The sequence below is a fragment of the Dromaius novaehollandiae genome, chromosome 7, assembly GCF_036370855.1.
Source record: "Dromaius novaehollandiae isolate bDroNov1 chromosome 7, bDroNov1.hap1, whole genome shotgun sequence".
NCBI lineage: Eukaryota > Metazoa > Chordata > Aves > Casuariiformes > Dromaiidae > Dromaius > Dromaius novaehollandiae.
This window is the reverse complement of record NC_088104.1, coordinates 43,313,954-43,331,728: the sequence shown is the minus strand read 5'-3', so window position 1 is coordinate 43,331,728 and position 17,775 is coordinate 43,313,954. Positions and strand designations below refer to the sequence as shown.

Here is a 17,775-nt window from a genome sequence, read left to right as displayed (position 1 = left end):
GCAAGGTGTTTCCACCGCGTTTAACCCCCTCGCGTATCTAACCAGCACCTTAAGCAGAGGTGGGTGCTTGCTGTTCCCCCCTCCTGGATTCGAAATGTGACCTTCAAACCTGGGAGCTTGCTTTGGATCCCCCTGCATGTAAAGCCGTAGCACGGTTTTAGGAATCACCTGTTTCCCCCTGCCTTTGCCCTCCTAAAGGGATGTAGTTTCTCATTTTGTGGCAGGCAAGGCTGCCCGCTCCCTCTCTGTAACGACCCTCCGAAGAGCTGGCTTCTTACGGAAGAATCTCGTGCCAGGGGTGGTTGAGCAGGTTTAAGGATGTTTTTTATTGCCACATTTCTCACCAATCCCCCCAAACCTGCCCCCATGTACTCCTGAAGTGCTCTCAGCTGGTGGCACTCACAAATCCCTGGGGAGAAAAGCAAATATTCTCCTGTAAGGCAACAGAGGTCAGAAAGAGCGTTTGAAGGAAAACCCGTATTGCCTCCCATAATGGGAGTAGGGGGACCTTTTTTCTTTCTTTTTTTTTTTCCTAGGACAAAGCAGCAATTACTGTAAACATAAGATCGTTGGTCTGCTGTAAGGCCTGGCTGTGCATTTCCACCCTTGCCTACAAAGGATTTGATTTGAGGGACCTTGGGAGCAATCACCTGGGAAATCTGCTGCAGGGCCCAGAAGACTTTTGCTCTGTAGGTACCACATGCCTTTAGCCCTCGTTCAAAACCTTAGCAATTTGGCTTTTCTGTATTTGGTCTTTAACACCAATCCAGAACGACGTGGAGGGAGTGACAGGAGGAGCTAGGTGAGGAGGTCGCAGAGCAATCGCCCACCACGCGGAGCTGGGATGGAGCTGACCTCCAGGAAACAGCTTTCAGCTGGGACTGAGCACGGATGGGCAGAAAGAGCTAGATCCACATCTGTTTACAAAAAAGAGCCGAGCTCACTCAAACTCATTAAAATCCATAGGCAAAGCAAAGAGAATATTTCGTTGCCTTCGGTCTTCACGGATGTTGGCTAAGAGTGGCCTTGATCAGACCCACCTAAACCAGTAGCTTTTCTCCAAGCATGGCCAAAAGCCGGTGCTAGGGAAGGGTGTAAAAGGAGATTATATGATGCTTTCACTATGTTTTCTCCCAGCCACTGTTTACAGCTCAGGGACTTCCCGAGCTGCCTGTGTTTTCTGCATATTTGATAATCCCCAGTGGAGTTCTCTTCCATGACTTTGGCTGATCGCCTGAAGCTCTTGAATCCGTGAAAGCTTTTAGCAGCCACAACGTCCTGTGTCAAGGATGTTCACCTTGCCTGAACTGGGTGGAAAAACACCTTTTTTCTTTTTTTTTCTTTTTTTTCCCCCCTCCTCCTCCCTTTGCTCTTTACACTAGCCTGGAAAGGAAAGGTGGCAGCAGCATCCACACGTGACAGAGGCACGTGGCCTGTTTTGTCTTGCTGCGGTGGCTTTCCCCATGTCTGCTCCCGCCTGCAGTGCCTGACGTTCCTGCCCAGAGTTGCATGACGAGCCGGTGGTCTAGAGATGCCATCTGGGAATTTGCCATTATCCCTGAACATGGAAAACTCAACAGAAACCCAGGCTGGGGCGTACCGCGGTTGGCACAAAGATCTTCCGAGACCAGAATCAGCTTCCTTTGCCCCTTTCATGTCTTCTCCTTATTTCTGTGACTGCTCAGAGGCAGATGATTCTTGTGGGGAGAAGTATATTTTAACGTGTATATATATATTTTTTTCTTTTTTTCCTGGTGGAGTATTCCTATAGCATTGCAATTCCCATCCAACCGACGCTTGGAGTGTGGCTTCGGGGAGCACCGAACAGCATGAGTTACTAGGAAGGAGCTGTTGGAGCGTGTTAGGGCAACACATTTACGTCTGGCGAAACCACGAAATGTGCAGTAGGAAAACCACAAACTGCTTTCGCTCGGTGACAGGGCTGGGAAACCCACCAGGCGGTAATTTATCTCGCCTAATGTCCAGTAAAGCCCTTAATTGGCCAATAAATGTGGTCACAATAACTGCACTTGACACGCAGCAACGCTGCCAGCAATTAGCACTTATTTATTTGCATACTGCGCTGACCGATCTCCGGCTCAGCCCCGCGCTTGCGAGATCTGTTTGTTTTTAAGCCAGGGAGACTCGTTGCCTTTGCCAAAGGGAGGACGAGACCAAAAGCAGCGGAAGGAAAAAGGGCCTGGGAGCGGCAAAGCCATCGGTGGGGCTTTTCTGGTCCTCGGGTAAATAATGCTACGCTCCTAGTGAGCGGACCACGTTCGGGCTTGCTCTAACCTCTTAAGAAATGGCTTGGCATCTCCAAAGCTAAAGATCTCCACTTGGATGGGAGAGGGATGCGGGTAAGGATGGCACCCATCAGGCCCTGGGTGGCCAGCGCCGAGGGTGATGGTCCCCAAAGCGCCGGATGGTCACGGGAGGGAAGAGCTGGGAGCTGGAGAGAGAAAACCGAGCAGAGATGTGGGAAGGGTAGGAGAAAAGCCTGGTTCGGCCAAAAAGATAAAACCGCAGCGCTGTGTTTACCCTTCCGAATGGGCCGTCTTCGGAGGCGTTTCGCGGGGTTTGTGGACCAGAAAGGGAAGATGCTGCCAAACGGCTCGGCGGAGCGGCACGATGCTGCCGCGCGGCCCTGATGGAGCAGGGGAAGCGCCGCTGCCGGGGATCGCCCGAGACGGCCCCGCTGCTGCGCTCCCGACGAGGCCGGGGATTTTGGTGCAGCCGCGGCTCCGCTCGCAGCCTGCCTCCCTCCTCCTCCTCCTCCTCCCCGGACCGAGACGCGGCACCACGGTCGGCTCCCGCGCCGCAGCGCCCACTGGTAACGGCCGGCCTGATTGACTGCAGATATCCCTGTAACTGAGCTTAATTAGCAAGCTAATCAGGTCTGGAGATGCTTCCAATTTATTTATTGGCTGGTGGCTGCCGCTAATCGGCCTGGCCAGTCAATCCTGGCGGAGCTGCGGCCCTGCGCCAGGTGAGCGAGCGCCCGGAGCCGGCCGGAGCGGAGAGGGGGGCCCTCTGCACGCCAGCCGCGTCCCCCTCGGGTGACCGCGCCGGCTCCGCGTGCGCTTTTTCGTTTGCTCCTGCCAGGAGAAGACAACAGAAGAGAGAATTTTTTTTTTAATTTTATTATTTTGCTTTTAAAAACGAAGGGCAATTTGTCAGGTTTTTCTTTTCCTCCGGAAGCACCAGGAAAACCACTTCTAGCGGTCCCTGGTTTTGCTGGAGCATCTCCGGGCTGATGCGGGGAGTCTCCTGCACGGAGGTAAAGCGAAATAACTGCTGGCGCAGTGGCAGAGATGGCCTTTCTCCCAAGCGTTCGTGAGCCGTCGAAGCAAAACTCCCCAATAAAACAGCGTTTAACCAGCGTGGCTAGAGGCCCCTCCTCTCAGGCCCCCCTTGCCTCGGCTCCTGTCCCTCCAGAAGTCCCTCGGGTCCCTGTAGGCTGCTAAAGCACGGGACGTGCGTTTGGGGTGGCACCAAGCAAAGGATGGAAGCAAACGGCATCTCCCCATCGCGGGGAGGTGAAGGAGATGTGGATGAACCGATACAACACCGGAGAAAGCCCCTGCCATGGCGGACCCTGCCCTCGGCCCCGGCGTCTCTTCCCACCCGGCTCCCGGCCCCGAGCTGGATGCCCAGGGCTGGAGGATCCCCCATCCCTCGCCAGCCGCCTCTGGGCTGTAATGGCCCTTGATGTTTTCACCAAAAAGACGGGGGGGGGAAAAGCCTCGTGTCTAATTTGAATCTGCCTGGCTGGAGCTGCTGGCATTGATTCTCGCTCTGCCTTTCTCCTGTTGATTAAAGAGCCCTTTAGCACCGGGATTTTCTCCCCGCGAAGGCACTTACGGGCAATAATCAAGGCATCTCTCCATCTCCTCGCTGATAACCGGCCACCGGCCAGGTCCCCGCGGCCGGCTTGGGGGGTGGTGCTGGGGCCGGGGTGCCGGCGCGGTGGCGTTCCCGAGGCCGGCGGGGCTGCCGGGCCGGGCGCCGAGGCGGTGATCAGCGGGAGGAGTGGGGATCACCTGCCTTTACAAACGGGACTTTGCAGAAGGAGGCAGGAAGATGGATCGCGCTCAACTATTATTCATTAAGGGAAGTCCTTTACGAATCCCGAATTAACCGTTTCTCTCGCAGCGGCTTCCTAGCGCCCTTCCTCCGCGGGAACTTCTCGCCGCTTCGGAAACGTCGAAATACGAGACGAGGCAGGGAGGGGGGAAATAGCTGGTGTGGGCTTAGGAGCATCTGCTTAAGAAAATACAGATGTGTGCCTTAAAAATGACCATTAGCCTGGTTCGGAAAGGCATTGGTTTTGATAAATACCGTTCGGCTACAGCTATAACGACGTTCATAAGAGCCCAAGTAGCTTCTCAGGGATGAAGGGGCTCCATGTAAACACCGCGCGCCTGACGGCCCGGCTGCGGCTGCCGGTGGGTTTTTGGGAGGGTTTTGCTGACATGTGGGATCCCTACATGGAGGGATGACAGGGGACGGGGAGCCGGGGCTGGGTGACTCTTTGCCCCGGTCTCGTTGGGGCTGCCCGGTCTTCTGGGTGTCCGGGCTGCGTCTCTGCACGCTGGGGTCTGTCTCGGATGTTTTGGGGGGAGAAACATGGAGAAAAAGTTCAGTTTTTTGGGTCTTGGGGGTATTTTTTTGGAAAAGCTCGGGTGCCTCCCAGCCCCGGTGCAGGGCCAGGAAATTTGGCAAGGAGGCAACGTGGTTTCCCTTGTCGCTGTCAAGCTCGGACACTTTTACTGCCAAAACAGCCGTCTCCAACAGGCCCCGAGCAGGACGATGCGGCCGCGAGCAAAGGCGCAGCTTTAACCCCGGCCAACGCACAGCTCCTGCCCCCCCCCCCCCCCCAGGGCTTTAGAGCCCCTCAGATGTCACCTTAAAAACGAGCCCTGCCGATGCCCCTCTTCGGGGGCCGGTTTCGGGGTGCCGAGGGGCGGTTAACACCGGCGCGGCCCCGCGCGAAGCCTCCTCGCTGCCTCCTCGCCCCGGGGAAAGTTTGGCGAGTGATTCTGCGGCGCCGGAGGGAGGGCGGCAGCGACCGCTGGGCGCGTTTAATAGGATCAGGTCGGTGTAATCCTGTTGCGGCCATTGTCACTCGGGCAGCCGCGGAGACCTCCGCTATCGGGGAAGGGGCTTTTAAAACCGCGGCGGTGCTGCCACAAAGCCCGGGACAAAAGCGCGCGAGAGGATGAAGTGGCTCGAAATAAATAGATTAAGGCGTTCTATGGGCCGGGCGTAGCGGCGGGGAGAAAAGAGCAAGCGTGGGGCGGGCGGGCGCCCCGCGGCGCAGGGGGGTGGGAAGGGACCCGGTGCCCACGGCGGGGTGGGGGGGGCACAGGGCTTCCCGAATCGTGAGCCCGAGGGGCGTCCGGATGTGGCTCCCTGCATGTGCAGGGGTTTCCCAGCGTTTTGGGGAAGCGAGCAGGTTTTATGGGGCAATTTGTGAGTCCTACAGGTCGCTGCTGTGCACCCAGGGCACTTTGGCACTGGGTGAGCATCACAGTCGGGGGCCATTCGACGGCCTCGTGGCCCCAGCGTGCGCACCACGAGGGCTGCCGGTGCGGCCTGACCGGGGGGGGGGGGGGGACCACAACGACGACGTGCCCATCACCGTTGCCTCCCGGCGGGAAGTGATGCTGACCCGGGGCGGGGGGGTCTCTTGGGAGTAACGTGGACCACTTAGGGGGAAGCAGAGATGCTCAGACCTTGGCTGAATTTATCCCTGGGGCGGTGGGGGGGGGGGGGGGCTGGCCCCCCCGGCCGGGCACAAAGGGGCTCCGTAGCAGTGGGGGGGGGGGCAGGTAAAAGGCGCAGTGCCGCCGCTTGCCAATCACAGCTGAAATAATTAAACCAATTAAGCCAGCGCAAACAGCAACAAGGCGGAAGGCAGCGCTGCCCCCGCCGCCCCCCCCCCTCCCCCCTCCGAGAGGCGCGGCGGCGCCTTGCGTGCGCTGAGTTTGCCGGGTCGCAGCAGCGCAGCCCGGGAGCGCGGCCGGCCGCTCCGCTCCTCCCTGGGGCGCCCGAAGGAGGGGGGGGGGGAAGGATTTAACAGCACTGATGTCTCATTTAAGAGCGCAGAGAGGCATCCCGCGGCTAACGGATGGGCTTAAAAACCGCATAATCGGGTTTTTTTCCTAACGCGAGCTCAAAGCGGGGCCCGGGGGGGCTCCCCCCCCCCCCCGCCTTCGGGCCGGTGCGGAGCGGGCCGGCGTTGCCGCTCGGCTCCCCGAGCAGCGCGATTATTTGATCTGCAGATGTAAGAGGAATTTATTGTAACAACAAATATAGTGATGTCAAAACCCAACCTTGGATTAAAGCCGGCAGCCAAAGGGGAAGTGTATTAATTTCAAACAGCATCAGAGGCCAGTGCCTATTAGGACGAGCTATTCTTCAGACCCCCCCATCAGAATTAATCATTGGGAGTTAATTTGAAGCTCAGACAAGTTGCTGTTAATTTAGTGCAGGGAGGACGGGATGGAATAAAAAGCTGAGGTGCTGGCCGGGCCTCCTGGGTCTCATTAATCAGCGAGCTGAGACGGCCTGGCTTGATTACAATTTGCAAAAAAATTCATTAGAGCCTGGGCGATTGACAATTTTTCTCTCTGCCTGTGATCTGACTCATTAGGCAGCCAAATGAAAGCCATGATGATGGTGATGATGACAGCTATCAACCCCCTCGCTTGTTTATCTCCTTCTCCTCCGGCCCGGCCCGGGGCTCCCCCTGCAGCCCCGCTCCTGGGGGGGGACGGGGGGGACCCCAACCCGGGAGGAAATAACTTCCCAGCGCCTGGGGCAGATGCTGCCTTTTACAGCGCTGCCCCCGGCCCGGGGGAGGGGGGGGGAGAGGGCTGAGGAGCAGCTGCTCCTCCCTAAAATGCAGCCCCCCGGGGGGGGGGGGGGGGGCACAGCCGGGCTGCGGCGCGCCCGAGCCGGCTCCGGCTTGCTGCGCTTTGCAGCGGCTCCCCCTCGGCATGGGGACCCCCCCACACACCAAAAAAAAAAAAAAGGAAAAAAAAAAATCAATTTTTTTTAAAAAGCCTCCGAAACGGAGCGGTGCTCGACGGCTGTGCGGCCGCCGCTGCCCCACGCGTGTCCCGGCCGCGCGTGGGGCGCTGCCCGGCGCGAAGCGAAACAACAAAAAATCGCAATAGCAGCAGCAGCCGCCGCTGCCGAAATTGCCCTGTCGGTGCCGGTGCTTCCCCCGCTCCTAAACGCTGTTTCGGGCTTATTCGGCGCCTTTCCTAGCTCGCTCTTTCCACCCGTCCCGGCCGCCGAAAAATAGCGCAGCTCGGCCTGGAAACGGGGAGAAAGCGGGGCCGAGCCGGCTGCTCGCCGGGGCCCTTGGCGGGGGGGGGTCTGGGCCGGCTTGGAGGGGGGGAGCCCCCCCCGCTGCCCCGGCGCCGCTTCGCGACCCTTCCAGCGCAATTCAACGCCGGCATTAAATAAATAAATTAAAAAAAAAAAAGATGAAGCGCAACTGATATAAATTCTGTCAATATTGGCACTGACCAGCGCGAAGCCTTGATCTGCTCGCTGGAGCCCGGACCGAGAGGCTCGCCGTTACCTCCAGCGCCCATCGCTCCTCGCAGCTCGCTCTAGTTACCCGCGCACAGAGCTAGTGAGGCGCTTTTCTGCCGGTGCTCGCTTTTTAATTTTATTAGACAACCCCCCCCCCCTCCTTTGCCCGGCAAATTAGTGCTTTTTAATTCCTGCCTGGCCGCAAACCGCCCCCGACGGTCGCCGCCGCAGACTCTCCGGCTTCCCGGCCACGGATGCGAGCGGGGTGCATGCTAGCTCATGCCGAAAGAAGGGGGAAAAATCGGGATTAAAAAAAAAAGAAGGGAAAAAAACCCTCCGGCCCCATTTCCCCCTCGCTGCCCCGGTTCGCCCCGCCGCAGCGCCCCTGCCCCGGCCGCGCTGTCGGGGCGGCGGGAGCAGCCCCGCGGGGGGGGGAAATTTACCGCCGTCGGCCACGAAAATCAGGGCTCGGGGCAGCTTGGGGGAGGGGGTGCAGGGTATTTGTGCCCCCCCCGAGCGACCCCCCCCGTCGGGGCCGGCCGCCCCCCTGCCCGACGCCTCGGGGCCGGCTTTATCCGCACTAAATCCGTTTGCAGCGGCTGCGGCCCCCCCCCGCCCTGCCCTTTTTCCCCCAAAAGGGAAACTTTTTGCCCGTTTCTCCCCCCCGTTCTCCGCCCCCGACAATAAATCTGGCTTTGCAAAAGGAGCGAGCGCGGCCCTGCAGCGGCATCGCTCCCGCCGGCCGCGCAGGAGGGAGGAAAAACCCAAATCAGCCCAGAGCAACGCCAAATTCCGGACAGAATAGTCACTGGGTGCAGGAGGGATTTTTTTTTTGTCTTTTTGTTTCTTTGTTGGTTTTTATTCACAAGACTGAGTTTGCTTTTAAATTTCATAACTTATAAGGAAATAAGCTACATAGAAATAAATTAAACACAATAGAGAAGATCGTGCTTTTTTTTTTTCCTCTCTCTCTCTCTTTAAACATGGCTTGGTAGAATAGGCAAACCAAATCGACAGAAAGCCAGGCAAAAAATATATTAAAAAAATGGTCACCCAGTGCCTGCCACTCAGCCATCCGAAATAAAATAAAATAACCAAAAAGGCATGGAATTAAACTCTTAGTTTTGTTTCGTTTTGTTCTCTGTCTTTACCTTTCGAACCGATAAGAAACAAAACCCAAAAGATGGCTAAATGTGCGCTGCAGGGTTCGCTGGGGATGTCTCTGCCGGCGAAGGGGGCGCGGGCAAATTGCTGCTGGATCCGGCGATGTCGCGGTCCCGCGTATTGGCTCCCATCACAGCCAAGGCGTTGCAGCCGAGAAAGCACTGGTATGTACAAAGTAGGGCAGTGTAATAATAATAAATATCTGCATGTCTCTTCCAGGGTTTGACATTCCTGCTCCCAAACAAACCACAGTTTCAAGCCTCGTTCCTTCAAGACTCTCCGGATGCGGAAAGTTTCGCGTTAAAGTTCGCTCGTAGCTGGGATTTTCTGTGCGCGCGCGGGGGGAATTTTTGCTGTCGGATCGTTTGCTTTTTTCGTGTTTCTTTTTTTTGTTTTGGGGGCGGGGGTGCGGGCTGGTTTGCACCCCCGACACGGAAACCTTTGCGTCAAACCGTGCGGCTCGGCGGGCAGGGCGCGCTCAGGGTCTGGCTTGCTCCAGCTGCTGGTGCTGACTTCTGATGGCAAACCTGCTGACGTGCACCGGGATGGGCACCACGATCTTGGGGTTGCGGGACGGCTCGCCCGTCTTGGAGTTGGCGTTGCCGGCCTTGACCCGTTTCCACTTGGCCCGCCTGTTCTGGAACCAGATTTTGACCTGCACCTCGCTGAGTTTGAGGGCGTGCGCGATCTGGGAGCGCTCCGTCAGGGACAGGTACTTTTTGCAGTGAAACTCTTTCTCCAGCTCCAGCAGCTGCTCGCTGGTGAAGGCTGTTCGCCGCCGCCGGTTCTTGCCCGTGGACGTGGTGTTGTTGGAGTTGTTGGTGTTCTGGGGGTTTTCCTCCAGCGCGTTGCCAGAGTCCTCTTCCTTGTGGGCCGCCTGGCCGGGGACGTTGTCGTCGGAGCTGTAGTCTAGGTCGCTGTCCATGGAGAAACTCTCCTCTTTGCCTTTGGCGTCCTCGTCGGCTTTGGGGTCCTCCTTCCCCGGGCCCCGCAGGGCCCCCACTGCAAGCCGAGCAGAGGCGCTCCGTTAGCCTGTGGCACCGGCCGCCCCGCAGCCCCCGCGCCCCCCCGGCCCGCGCCTCCCTAACCCCGGTTTTGTTGGTCTTGGGGTGGTTGGTGCCGTCGCGCGCGCGGTGCTTTGGCCGATTTTATGTTTTCCGGGGTAAGCGGCAGGGCAGCGAAACCTCCCTCCTCCGCGCCCTGGGGAGAGCCGGGGGGCCGCGCCGCCGCGGGGGCCCCCCCGGGGCCGGCCCAGCCTCCCGCGGCCCCCCCGACCCGCCCTCGGGCCGCGGCGGGGCTCAGCCGCGGGGGCGGCCGCGCCGTCGGGGCGGCGGAGCGCGGCGGCTGCCCGACGGGGCGCGGCGCTCACTCACCGAGGGAGGCCTGGACGGCGTCGGCGGCCGGGAAGGGCAGCAGGGCGCCGTCCTTGCCCAGGAAGGCTTTGCCGTCGTCGCCGCCGCCGTCCGCGGGGAGCCCCTCGGCCTTGTCGAAGCTGCCCGGGGGCGCGAACTTCCTGGCGGCCTCCTGGTGCTGGGGGGAGGCGGGGAAGGTGCCGGGCAGCGTGGCCATGAGCGTGGAGGTGAGGGCCATGCCCTGCGCCAGGCCGGAGCAGAAGCCCGTGGGCAGGCTGGGCAGCTGGTGGTGGTGGGGGTGCGCGGGGGGCAGCGCCGGCTGCAGAGCGCCCTGCGGCAGCGCGGGCGGCGGCGGCGGCGGCGGCGGCAGCACCACGGGCCGGTAGGGCATGAACATGGGGTAGCCGGTGTAGACGAAGTGGCCCGGGGCGGGCGGCGGGGGGCTGCCGATGAGCGAGTCGATGCTGAAGGCCGTGCTGCTTCCCAGCGGGCGCTGCATCATCATCAGCGAGGGCTGGAAAGCCGCGCTCATGCCGGGCCGGCGGAGCGGCAGCAGCGGCAGCAGCGGCAGCGGCAGCGGCAGCGGCGGCGGCGACCACCTTCCTCCTCCTCCTCCTCCTCCTCCTCCTCCTCAGCGCCGCGCAGCGCCCACGCGTGGGGCCGAGCCGGGGCGGAGCGGGGCCGCGGCCCGCCGCCGCCGCCCGCACATCGGGGCTCGCCCCCCGCCGCCGCCGCCGCCGCCGTGCGCCCCCGCGGAGCCCGCCGCCGCCGCCGCGCTGCCTCTGCCCGCCCGCGCTCCCCCGCGCCCATTCACATTTTGCCCGGCTGGGAACGCGGCCCGCCCCACGTGGCCGCCGCCGCCGCCGCCCATTGGGCAGAGCGGGCGGCGGGGCGGGGCCCGGCGGGGAGGCCACGCCCCCCCTCGCTCCTCCTCGCTACCCCGCCCGCCCGGCGGCGGCTGGACGGGGCGGCCCACGCGTGGGCGCCTCCCCCCCGGGCGGACGCCCGGGGGGGAGGCGCCCACGCGTGGGCCGCCCCGTCCAGCCGCCCCGGCGATGCCCCCCGCCGCCGTCGGGACCCTCCGTGGGGTCCCTCCGCCCTCCCCCGCGGCGAAGCGTGTGACATTCCCCATCAGACACAGCAATTTGGAGGGAGCCAAAGCATTGAAGCCTTTCCCCCCCTTTTTTTTTTAAAAAACACCCTGTTTTATTCACGCTTCTCTCTCTCTCTCTCTCTCTCTCTCTTTTTTTTTTTTTTTTAAATCTGAAAAGCCCCCAAATAGGCTCCATGTGGTTCTGGGTAAAGTCAGCCCCTGGCTTGGCTTTGAAATTGCTTCTGCAATTATGTAAAAGAGCCATTCAGCAACACGGCGGAATTAAAAGCGATCGCGGCTGCTCCCTTTTCTCCGGCGAGCCTCTCATGTTGGCCGGCTCAAAGCCTTTCCAACACGACGTCTTTGCCGAGGACAAAAGGCGGAACAAAAAAAAAAAAAAAAAAAAAAAAAAGGAGGGGGGGAGAAAAAAGAGAGGAAAAAAAAAAGCCCCCAAACTTGTAAATTGAACGTCAAGGGAACTTTACGCAATTTCAAAGGCCATAAATAATGATAAAGGGACCAGGCGAAGAGGCAAACCCAGGCAATTAATGGAGGTTCCCAAGCAAAGATCAAGTGGTTTGGAAAATAAAATTAAATGCCAAAAAAAAAAGAAGAAAAGAAAAGAGAGAGGAGGGACGGATCTGGAGGGACGGATCCTCCCTCCTTCGGGATCCCCCCCCTTCGGGCAAGTCGCGGCCTTCGCGGGACAACAGGGCCGGCTGCCCCCTCCGCGTGTTTTCGGGATGCTCCCGGGCATGTTAAATAACAGCCCCCCCCCGAGCGGTGGGGTCAACCCGGCGCTCAGCCCCTCGGCCCCCCCGGGTCGCGACCTCCCGGCCGGCCCCCGGCGAGAGGCGCTTTCCGCCCCCCAAAAATATATCTTAAAAAAAAAAAAAAATCTGTGCACGCAAAACGCTGCTTTTTGGCTTGCCCTCGGTGGAAAACCCCACGCGAAGCCTCGGGAATTTGGGCAAATTTGATGGTGAGTGAAACATCTGCAGGTGGGGTGGGGGGGGGGGGCACGCGTGCCGCTTTCGGGGCCCGTGTCCGACTCCAAGGCGCTTGGAAAAGTTGCCTCGCGCTGCTCGTTTCCATATGTCCCGGCTCCGTATGGCGGAGGCCGCCACGCGCGTGCTAAAACCTCTCCGGGGCCGCCCGCCCGGCTCGTTCCCACGCAAAAAAAGAGAAATATCCCCCCCCCCCGACGCGTGCTGACCAACCCCACACTGCTGCTGGAAGCAGCCGGCGTGGGAACGAACCGCGCGGCGAGGGGCGCATCAAAAAGAAGGGCCAAAAAGAAAAAAGAAAGCAAAGAAAAAAGCAAAAAAAAGCAAAAAAAAGCAAAAAAAGCAAAAAAAAAGCAAAAAAAAAAGGCAAAAAAATAAAAAGCAACCCAAAAAAGAGCCCTGCTTTGGGGCAGCCGCGCTGGACGGTGCAAAGGGGAGCTAATTAGGCATGGTGATCGGCCGGGGCATGGCGGTGTGTACCAACACCCAGCTCCTGCAGCTGTTTTTATTGTCAGCCCTCTTCAAAATTTGCCCACAAACAAGTGCCTTTGCAAGACGGCGGCATTATTTCAGGCGAGAATAGGCTTTTGTTCGGCACATAATTAGCTGATTTTTCTCCGGAGAGGGAGGAAAAAAGAGAAAAAAAAAACCCGCCTGCGACTCCTGATTGTTGGCGAAGCAAGCGGAGCGTGAGCGCGCCTGGGAAGTGCGGCAGGCGGGAGGCAGGCGGGAGGCAGGGAGGCCCCGCTGCTCGCCGGGGCGGGCCGGCCCGGGGGTGCCCCCGGGGTTTGGGAGTGCCGGGGGGGGGGGGGGGGCTGCGGCCCCCGGGGTGCCGGAGGAGCACGCGGGCCGGCGAGGAGGGCCCCGTCCCTCGACGGCGACGCCGTGGATCCCCCCGGCCCCGAGCTGACGTCCCGTTGAGGAGCAAGGCAGGGCGCCCGCTGCGCTCCTGCTCCCCGAGGGCTCCTTGGAGGGTCACCGACCGCCCCCCCGGTGCCCGTCGAGGCGGGTTAGGGGAAGAAGACCCCTTTTCTGGATGTGTCCCTGGCCACGGCGTGCCCATGGCTCCCGTCGAGCAGCGAGGCAGTGCGGCACGGAGCGGGTTTTCGGGAGGGCTCCCGGGCTGCCTTGGCTTGGTGACCATCAGCCGTTGGGTGGCCTCTGAGGGGTTCTGTGCAAAGCCCTTCTCCAGAAGGACCCATCTGCTGAACAGAGTGGGTTTTAACTGGGCAGACTGGAAGGTGCCTCCGATATAAGTGGATACCGGACAAGCTGGCGAGACCGTGGGCCAAGCAAGGAGCCACCCCAAAAATCCCAACGAGGCAGAAGAAGGGAGGGACAGGGCCGCCCAGGGATGGGTGCCTCTCTGCAGCACCAGCCAGCCGTGATGTTTTTCAGGCCGTGCCTGCAATGAACCCCCCCGCCTATAGCAAGGCCGGACACGGGGGGATGCCGGGGGGCTTTTCACCAAGCATGGAGGAGATGCTGGGTTTTTGGAGGTACGTGCCCCAGAGGGAGTTGTGGAGTGGGGAGAAAAGGTGATGAGACCAAAGCTGGGGAGATGCTTGAGCCCTTCAAGTCCAGAGTCCGTGGGACACAACCGCTTAGGGAGACTATTTAACTGGGAAGGCAGCGGGAGCTGCCCCGTGCTGCTGTTCGACGGCAGCTCTGGGGCCAAGCCGGGCTCCGCTGTCCCCCCGTGCCACCCCAGCCGTTGCCACCCCTCTGCGCGTGGTGGATACGTCCCCATGGCTCGCGAGCTCTTTGGGCACCCGGCTGCGGCGCCGGCGCGGTGGCCACCGTCCCGGCTGGCTGTGGGGCAGCGTGTCGAGGTCCCCAGGCCGGCGAGGACGGACCCTCGATGCCCGGCCCGGCCTTGCGGCGCTGCCTTCGTCCGGCAAAGCAACGCGACGACTTCACGCAAAGCCCCGCGGCTCGGGGCCGGCGGAGGCCCTTGCGAGCGGAGCCCTGCGAGCGGCTCTGCCTTCGCCGGGGAAATTTTAATTACACAGCAATCGCGGCCGCAAGCGTCTCGCCCTACTGTGCCATTGCATCCGTTTTTCGGCCGCGGGGGGGGGAGCAGGGGGGGGGGCGTCCCAGGGCGCATCCCGGGCTGAGCCAGGCTCCCCGAGTCACACCGAGGGGGGGGTCTGCCCTGTGCGGGGGGCTCAGCTGTGCGGGGGGGGGGCAGGAGCTTTGGGGGTGGCCGTGGGTTGATCTCAGGGGGCTGCTGGAGAGGGGGGACTGGAGGGTGGTGGTGGGGGGCAGGATTTGGCCCTTGGCAAGCGGGTTTTTTGGGGCGGGGGGGAGACGGGCACAGCGGGTGCTTGCGGCGCGGGGCCGCCGGGACCCCCTCCCACTGCCCCTTGCTTTTCGGGGGGGGGGGTGAGACCCTTTCGTGGCTTAACCCCATCAGCTGCTCTGCACGTTCCCGTTTGAATGCCTTTCGCCGGAGTAAGCACGGAGTAAACGCGCTCCGGCAAGGAGCTGCTCGCCGCCGCGCCGCTGCCCCGGGCTGCGGCCAGCATCTGCCCCGGGTCGGCTCCGGCTTTCTGGTTTTTGGAGGGGGGGGATGTTTCTCCGGGTGCCTCCTCTCTGCCCAGCTTCCACCCCCTGCACGGGAGACATGCTGTGTTTTTTGGTTTCTTTTTCTTTTTCTCTTTTTCTTTTTCTTTTTATTTTGTGTATTTCTCTTTTCCCCGTGGCTTTCAACAAACTTGAACCCGCTCATCGCCAAAGGAGCCCCTCCCCGGGATTTTCAAATTAAAAAGGGGAGAGTAAAAAGGGGGGGAAAAATAACGCCGTGCATAAGGACAGGCTGGAAAAAAAAATTAAAACCCCAAACGAGATCTGGGTTCGGTAACGCTGGTTCGCGTCCTGAAATTCGTTCAATTCATGATGGGAAATAGGTTTCTTTTTTTCCCCCCTTTTTAATATATATATATATTTAAATAACCAGAGTGAAAATATTTTAAGAGCACTAAAGGGGACCTTAATAAAACGCATCGGCACGGAGAGATTACCCTTAGCGGTGTAAAACCACACACGCCCGCGCACACGCGGACGCTTTTGCACGGAATATAGTTGAGAAATCTGCCGGTTTAAAATCCCGAATAAAAGTCTAAAATATTCCCAGGTCAGAGGGGCACCGTCTCATTAAAACCACCGTGGTCCTGAAACTGCACTGCAGACATTAAAGTGCAGTATTTTTCAATTAGAGCTGACGAATTCAATCAAAATTCCATAGATTAGGATGAAATGAGGCATGGGTCATTTACAGGGGAATTTAATTGCAGAGCCATTAGACAAATAGTATATTTGCCATTCTCACATTATCCATCATTTTAGACATCAATAGAAGGAGCAGCATCTTTACTAATACAGCAGCACTTCCCAATCTCTGCCTGTAAACACTCCCTTTCCCCATAGCTCCTGATTATATCTGATTTCATTTAAAGCCATGGGGGATTATAAATGTTCATGCAATCAGGTTCATTAGGACTTCAAAATCTCATTTCTGATTTGTATTGCTTTGCGGATCACCCGCCTCAGCGCGGCGTGCGCGAAGCCTCTGCTTTGAAAAGCAAATGCTCTTTCATTACCGGGGCCAGGTCGCGGCTTGATTGTCCCCGGCGAGGAGGCTCCGCGGCCCCCAGCCCCGAGCGGGCACCCCCGAAACCCGCCCCGCCGCCCCCCAAGCCGCCCCGGGGCCCGATCCCGCCGCGCCTCCCGCGGAGCCCGGCGCGACCCGCGGAGCCCGGCGCGGAGCCCCGGCGGGGGGGGGTGGGGGGGGGCGCGGGGGACCCGAGGGGCTGCCCAAGCCTCGGGGGGCTCCGGGGCTGCCCAGCGCGGCTGTTTGCGCGGCTCGCTGCGCGGAGAGGCGGCTGCGCGCCAGCGCGGGCAATTCCCGCTATTCGGGAATTATTTCGAAGCGGCTCCGCCAAAGCGCACGGCCGGGACTCTCGGCGTTTTATTGCCGCAGGGCGGAAAAAGCGGAGACGGACCAGCCCCGCCACAAGCAGAGGCGAGGAGCGAAGGCCTCCGACATTCTTCCGTAATAGCCGCTTAATATCAACCGCGTTTCACAAAACACGCGCGTCCGGGTAGACTTGCAAAAATAGTAATAAAAAAATCCCCCAGAAAGCCTTCATTTCGCCCAAATGTATCGTGTGCTCAGCGCTGTGTTAGCTGCCTCAGTAATTTAATTGGAATGAAACGTGAAAAATGTGTCATTTTTGAAGAATTTATGCATCACTTCCTGGAAATCTCATTGTCTTAACTAGCAGCCTACTGCGTTCTGTTTAGCAGTCATAATCGCGTTTTTATGCGTCTCCGTATTATCGGGTAATGTGACCTCCTGTCTTGAGCTGCCGAAAAAATGATCCCTTCCCCGAACATCTGCATCCGAACAGCAGCACCGGACCCCAGCGCGCCCCTTCCCCGAGCCGCCGGCCCGAACTCGCCAACTTCGCCCCGAGCGGCGCTTAAAACCGCTCAGAAAAAAACCACCCCCACCCCCCAAAAGCCAAAACTCCAAAAAACTAATTTTTCTTTTTTTTCCCTTTTTCCCGGCTTTTCTGCTTTTTTTCTCCCCCCTCTTTTCGGGCTCCCCGCGCCGCCGCGCGCAGCTGCCCCACGGGCGGCCGCCCCCGCCGGTGCGGAGCGGAGCGGAGCGGAGCGGCGCGGTGCTGCGCGGCCGCCGTGCCCAGGACGCCCCCTGCGGGCCGCGGGCCGCCGCGCAGCCGCCGCCGCCCACGCGTGTCCGCGGCGGCCGCCCCCACGCGAGCCCCCGCGGCGAGGGCCGGGCTGGCTTCCCCGACGGCAACTGGCTTTTTTTGTTTTTTTTTTTCCCTTTTATAGCGTGATGTGCATTTTTTTTAAGGGCAGGATGGTGAGCCGAAGTCGCGCATTTTTTTGGGATGGATTTGAGCCCCTCCATGGCGCGACTCCATGCCCGTGCCGACTTGCCCAATACCGATGGGAAATATCCCCGTCTTCATGCCCAGGGACCAAACTTTTGATGTGCTTTTGCCCAAGGGGCCCCAGCCCACGCAGGACCAGGCTGGGGGGTGCCGGAGGCGGGCAGATATGGGGCCATGGGCTGGCGGGAGCTGCCGGTGCAGCCCAGGGCCCCTCGCGCACCCCTATATAACTCGGGCGCGGGAAAAGCGAGGCCCTGGCAGAAGCAGCAGGTGGGTTTGCTTTCCCTCCTTGCTCCCGTGCTCGTTGCCTCACAGGTGCCAGCTGTGGGGGCCGGGGGCTCAGCCTGCGTCCTGCGCACATGGGCTATATAAACCATCAATTACAGTGGGAGGGGGATGGACAGTGGGGAGGGTTTTTTTTTGGGGGGGGGGGGGGGTAGTTGGATGCTGGTGCAAAGCACAGCCAAACATGATGAGGCTGAGCTTTTTTTTTTTTTTTTTGGTTAAAGAGCTATTATGATTAACTAGTGGAACAATTTGGTGAGCGTGGTGGCAGGGCTTTTGCTGCTAGCATCAGGACCGCTGTTCTTCCAAGGGGTACGAATGCACACATGCTTGCTTTGGTGCAGCAGAAATTAATCTGGGGTGCTTGGCGGGGTTTGGGGAATTGAATCTGACAGCAAAAA

The 17,775-nt window shown here is 59.8% G+C and overlaps 1 protein-coding gene across 1 annotated transcript; it reads right to left on the bottom strand.

Annotated features, from left to right (window-relative positions):
* Positions 1 to 8,363: 8,363 nt before the first annotated feature.
* Positions 8,364 to 10,910, bottom strand: GBX2 (gastrulation brain homeobox 2). Its single transcript, XM_064515403.1, has 2 exons — positions 10,089 to 10,910; positions 8,364 to 9,717 (listed from the first exon to the last, which is right to left on the bottom strand). The coding sequence occupies exons 1-2, from the start codon at positions 10,597 to 10,599 to the stop codon at positions 9,194 to 9,196; spliced, it is 1,035 nt and encodes a 344-aa protein (XP_064371473.1). The 5' UTR covers positions 10,600 to 10,910; the 3' UTR covers positions 8,364 to 9,193.
* Positions 10,911 to 17,775: the final 6,865 nt, after the last annotated feature.